Source organism: Limulus polyphemus, unplaced genomic scaffold (assembly GCF_000517525.1).
Source record: "Limulus polyphemus unplaced genomic scaffold, Limulus_polyphemus-2.1.2 Scaffold5200, whole genome shotgun sequence".
Lineage (NCBI taxonomy): Eukaryota > Metazoa > Arthropoda > Merostomata > Xiphosura > Limulidae > Limulus > Limulus polyphemus.
Window position 1 is genome coordinate 67328 of NW_013670810.1, and position 6330 is coordinate 73657.

Genomic DNA, 6330 nt, shown 5'->3' on the forward strand with positions numbered 1-6330 from the left:
CTTTAAAAGTTGCCACTATACACTCTTTATGGCTAAACTTACAAACACAGTCTAGATCTGTAACTTTTACAAACTATGTCTTACTTTCACTTTCATTCACTTAACTTCTTCATTGTATCTGTGCGTATTTATAACACACGACAGAAAAATCTAGAAATATCTAGCCCTCTAGTAACAACATAATTCAGATAATAAGAAACACCTAGAAGCTTTCAAGTATGATGATGTCAACAATATTACAGAAGCCTAGTACAACAATGAAACTGTATACAGAATGTATGAGTCCTACAGAGTTACGTAACAAAACTTGTCATAACTATCGTTTTTAAAATAATTAACTTTTAACACACTTGTCATGAAAACTAAATAATCATTACATCTTAAATCACTAAATAAATAACTAATAACTTTTAAACTAAACAGTCTTGTATATCCAACAGACATAATATGCATAAGGACAGTTGTAGTGGTGGAATGAAATAAACAAGATAGTGTTCAAGCTAAAAATAAAACAATTTGTTGAAAAAACACTGAAGAAAAAAAACCGTTCACTTAGAATAGTTATTGTGAAATAATAAAGTTAAAATGTAAGTTAAGGAATAGGAAAGTTAGCTGTATTTTAATAAATACTATTAATAAAGGAAAACTAAAAACACATGATCAGCAAGCTGAAGAATATGAAGTTTTATGAAAATTCAACTGTTTCTCTTCATCTTTCATGCTTATGTGTCTAGTTTTGCAAATAGAATATCAAGACCAGCTAGTGTAACTTCAGTTGTGAAATTATTCACAATATTTTATTTATGGTATAAACAAAATTGATTTGTTAAGAAATACATAATGTTTGGAATTTTGGACACTTTGTTTGTATATGTACAAAACTGTTACTTGTGTGATTACATTTGTTTACTTTTGTTGCAGTATGATGCTGAGACTGGCTTCAGAAGTTCCCATCCTAGAAGATACTCTAATGAGAATATTAATTATTGGACTTTCCAAAGAACATCCGTTGAATGCCTCAGATACCTTGGACCTTGTCGATCAACTGCTCAAGCGTGTAGGTTCAATATCTATAGAAGGTGAGAAAGTTTTGTTTTAACTAGTCTAGTTAAAACAAATCTTTCTTACCTTCTTTAGATATTGAACTGGAATATTTTATCTCTAGTTAAAACATCTTTACCTTCTTTACATATTGAACTGGAATATTTTATCTCTAGTTAATATAAAAATTTCTCACCTTCTATAGATATTGAACTGGAATATTTTATCAAAAATTTCTCACCTTCTATAGATATTGAACTGGAATATTTTATCTTATTTTAACTAGAGATAAAATATTCCAGTTCAATATCTATAGAAAGTAAGAAAGTTTTTTTTTAAGAGAGATACCCTTCTTATATTTTAAAGTTTTTAATTATTGTTTATTACTTCTTGTATTTATACTAAAACTTTTACTTAGGTATTTATTTTAATTGAAAAAGTATGCTATATTTTCAAGATGTTTTGTAACTTGATTCAGGTACAGGAGGTTTTGTACATCTTTTGTTTTTTTAGGATATCCTGTTTTGGAGCTACAGATTCAAGAGATTTTTGATCTTATTTTTAACTTATGTGCATACCATCACCCTGACAACATAAGTTTACCACCAGGGTGAGTAGAATTAAATTATTTTTAATCTTCTGTATTTTATTGAGTAAAGAACAATAATAGAGAAGTTTGGTGTTTTTAAGTCACCACAGTATCACAAAAACTTATATATAAGTGTGATGTTTGGTATCTTTAAGTCACCACAGTATCACAAAAACTTGTATATAAGTGTGAAGTTTGGTATTTTTAAGTCACCACAGTATCACAAAAACTTGTATATAAGTGTGAAGTTTGGTATTTTTAAGTCACCACAGTATCACACAAACTTGTATGGATTTGTAGTGTGTGTGTATTATTAATGCTGTATAAGATACTAAAAATAGACAAGAAGCACAAACTATCATTTGATTCACCACTTGTCACCTGTTTTTGGGGAATTCCACCCCTCATCAGTAACTCTGGATAAGGGCAAATTGTAAAACAAGACTAGGCTTCTTATACATATATGTATGGTGTTTTGGGTTATATTTTATTACAAGTAGAACCTATTTCCATCTAGGATTTAAAGAATATTTATCATTGGTGCTACCAGTTTTCCTGAATTTTGTTTTAAAGACAAAACATGTAAATATTCCTGTATTTGTAAAGATGTTTGTAACTACATTAACCCTTTTGCCATGGACATCTCTTTCTGCGCATGTCACCAGGTTTTTGTGAGTTACATTCAAAATTTAGTTAAACTACTATTTTTTTCATGGTATACCAATAAATATAGTGTAAAAATGTAGCTAATAATCCATATTTAGATAGAATGTAAATTTAAGTTCTTACCTTTATAAGGCAATATTAAAAAATATGTATAATTTCCCCTAGTGTGAGAATTGTGACATTTACTTTGTAGGCATCCTCTCTTCTCTAATTTACTTACCACCCCTCCAAGAATTACAAAGTATAAGGTAAATTACTCATTATAATATTGTCATTGCTCAGGTAGGGCATAATTTTCATATTTTTCAATCTTATTTGGTTACAGAGCCATGTAATAGACAATCAGACTCCTCTTGCCATGCCAACATGTTACATCCTCTCTTTCAGAAATTGCCACTAGTTCTCTCTCATGTTCAATACTATATTACTTATAACCAACAGAAAACCAAGGTTTTCATCTACCAAATGATGTATTATATTACATTGTTTTCTGTAAAGAGAATTGTAAATTTTGCTTTCAGTTCAAGCTTTATTCCCACTGGAAACACATTGATGAGCTTTGATGAAATTAGAATGGCTCTTGTTGCATAGTTAGAAAACCAGAAAATACTTATGGGATATTGTCTGCATTTTGCAGATTATTATTCTGTGTTCCTTGTGCATTATTTAATTAAATAGAATAATATTTTGAGCATTACTACCACAAGTATCATAAAAGTAGAGTTAAGTGTCATCAACAATCGACAGCAAAATAATATGACCCAGGTAAATATATTTTTCTTGTTTTTCTTGTGTATTATTTATTTATTATTATAAAAGTAATAAAATGTAAAAGTAGGAAACTTTTTATATCAGTTAAAGTTAGATTATGTGAAATAAATAATGATAATAATATTTTTTTCATGAGGTACACTAATGATTAGCTTGTGAGTAATGTAATTTGATAGCATAACATGAGCTGCATGTTCATTGAGTGATCTACAACTTATAATGGCATGAATAGTAGAAAGAGTTCAAAGGGCAATAAAACAATAAAATTTAAGTATAGATAGATGTATACTGTTACAAGTTTAAAGCTAATTAGGATAAAGAAACAATTTCATATTACAAATTAAAGTCATTCAAGAAAAAAAATGGTAAATTAGATTTATTTCAATTTTTTTGGTGGTTACGAAGTCAGTCAAATTGACCAACCTTGTATAAAATTAAAGTAGAGAAAATAACATAAAATATAATGTTTTATTGAAAAAGCATTTGAAATTTAGTTAGGAGGTTTTTTAGAGATAATGCAAATACAATTTGAGATTTTTGAGACAAAGAAAAGTAGTTTTAATCTTATCGTGGAAATTACTTAGCACTGGGTCTAGTATATAGAAATACTATATATATTCATGGACAAATTTTTTAGTAAAAATACTTCATTAAAAATCAGGTTTTTTGTATACAGAAGGCTTATAATGTTTAGAAAATTCTGCCAGATTTTTTGAAGATACACAAAGTGTGTTAAAAGTTATATTATGGAAACTATAATGAGTACAAAATGGTGATGAGGTTGGTTGATTTAACCAACTTTCTTGCATGAGATATAAGGACCTGATCAGAATATTGCCTTCAGTAGAATGTGAAAAAAAATTCATTTTATACAGTGAAAGGCCAGTAAAGGTTTATACCAAAGTGAACCATGTAAGGTTGGTGAAGGTATTATTTCAGAAATGTTACATCTTGTAGGATAATTCAGTAAGAATGCTTACATTTTTTTCTATCATTCAGATACCAACCCCCAACTCTTGCTATTGCTGATCTGTACTGGAGGGCGTGGATCATGTTACTGATACTTGTTGCTCATAATCCATCAAATTTTGGTAAGTTTCACTCTAATTCATGACACTTTCCGAACTTAATGACAAAAAATGCAGGTATTTGTTCAAAAGGCTATATTCAAAAAAAACAGTTTGTAGTTGGTGCTCTTGATTCACTTAAGTAGGTGTTTGCTTATATAATCTTAATAATAATGTCTTAGCCAAGTATTCAAAATGTTATGTAACACCTCCAAAATCGAGGTCCAGCTATTAATATACTGTCACAGCTGAGATATTTAAATATTGTTCTGTAACATCTGCAATATTATAGGTACAACTACCGACATATCAAGACACACGGTAGTGTGCCGTGTGGCCGAAACAACCTGCGGGGCACGCTGTGTGTTATTAACAGGAGTGTTACCAATTTTCCACTTTCTGTTGCTCGGACTGTGGTAATCCAAACTATAGCATATTTTTCATGGATGTGCTCTACTAGACCCTTATTTCACATACCAAATTTCAAGGCAGTCCATTAAGAAATATATGAGATATAAAATCCCAGTTGTTTTTTTTCTTCACACTGAAAGTATGGAAACTTTCTTTGATAGAAAAATTAGATTACCAATTTGTAGCTCAAGTTTTCAAAAGAATCATACGGGTGAATGGTTATTATTTATTGCCAACTTTTAAGCACAAATTTGCTAAATTTTATGAAATTCTCATAATTAAGGAGTGTTTAGCATCACGTGATATTAGTGTAAATAATGATGCTTGATATGGCTGTGCATGCAGGTGATGACAAGAAACTATTATTCTTGTTTCCATGGTGTTACTATAAAGGAAGTTATTAACACTGTTTTAGAGAGGAAGTACTACCACCATATATTTTAAAGAAGCTGGTTGATTTTGTATAGTATAGGACTGTCCCAAATAATAGAATTGTGATCCTAAAGCTAATATTGGTTACTATTGAGTGTTACTCTCTTATTTGCTGTGGTTTGTTGTTGTGTATTGATAAAAGTCACGATATCTTATCAAAAACACCTTAGGTGTGAAAAAAAAGGTGCGACCAAAAAAGTATTGAACATGCAACTTAAAGGAATGAAATCAAATTGGTGGCCAAGTTGGTAGCTACACTAATAGCATTGATAAGAATTTTACAGCAAATATTCATTCATTAGTCAGCGAGGCCATATTTTTTGTTCAACTTTGAGCAGGATAGTGGATAAGACAAAACATGTGGCCTAGTTAAATTTTAGTTCTGGACTACTTCTTTTAATTGTCTTGGGTTTCTACAGAGACTAGAAACTTTAGTTCTCGACTACTTCTTTTAATTGTCTTGGGTTTCTACAGAGACCAGAAGTTTTAGCTGTGGACTACTTTTTTAGTTGTCTTGGGTTTCTACAGAGACCAGAAGTTTTAGCTGTGGACTACTTTTTTAGTTGTCTTGGGTTTCTACAGAGAATAGAAGTTTTAGCTGTGGACTACTTTTTTAGTTGTCTTGGGTTTCTATAGAGACTAGAAGCTTTAGCTGTGGACTACTTTTTTAGTTGTCTTGGGTTTCTATTAAAGGTGTGACAATACAATACAATTTATGTATCTTCACGAAATCTGGCAAGCTTTTAGTGAACATTACAGGCTTTTTGTACAGAAAAAATCAGAATTTCTAATAAACTATTTTTGCTAAAAATTAATGATTCAATAAAGGACGATGAGTATTGAGTACTACATGTTGTCTTCATTTCTTTTATCAAAAACATTACATGTAAAGTAACATAACAAATTAACAATAGCAAAATAGATAGACAGATATTAACTTTCTTTTTATTTTACTTCTCTTGCCAGCTGCCATTTAGTTGCTCAAACCTGAGAATTTGATAAAGCACTGTAAAATGTGAAGTACTTAGATAAGACAATGTTAATAATATAGATACTAAATTACAGACAAGACTGTCAAACTTTGTAACACTACTGTATCTAGATATGTATTGTATTATGGCATCAATATCTAGATACCTATCGACTACTATGATGAGATATGCACCCCTAGTTTCTATAGAGACTAGAAGCTTTAGCTGTGGGCTACTACTCTAGCTGTCTTAGGTTTCTATAGATACTAGGAGCATTAGCTGTGTACTAGTACTTTAATTGTGTTGAGTTTCTATAGATACTAGAAGCTTTAGCTGTGGGCTACTACTCTAGCTGTCTTAGGTTTCTATAGATACTAGGAGC

At 30.3% G+C, this 6330-nt stretch overlaps 1 protein-coding gene across 1 annotated transcript in view; it reads left to right on the forward strand.

The window, feature by feature from the left end:
- The window catches only part of LOC106472264 (integrator complex subunit 1-like), a gene marked incomplete at its 3' end in the record, with an annotated part of 34890 nt that extends 30732 nt beyond the window's left edge, over nucleotides 1-4158 (forward strand). The window contains exons 16-18 of the mRNA XM_013932891.2: nucleotides 922-1079; nucleotides 1555-1651; nucleotides 4067-4158. Of these exons, the coding sequence (XP_013788345.1) occupies nucleotides 922-1079; nucleotides 1555-1651; nucleotides 4067-4158 (347 nt within the window). The remainder of the gene's footprint in view (nucleotides 1-921; nucleotides 1080-1554; nucleotides 1652-4066) is intronic.
- Nucleotides 4159-6330: the final 2172 nt, after the last annotated feature.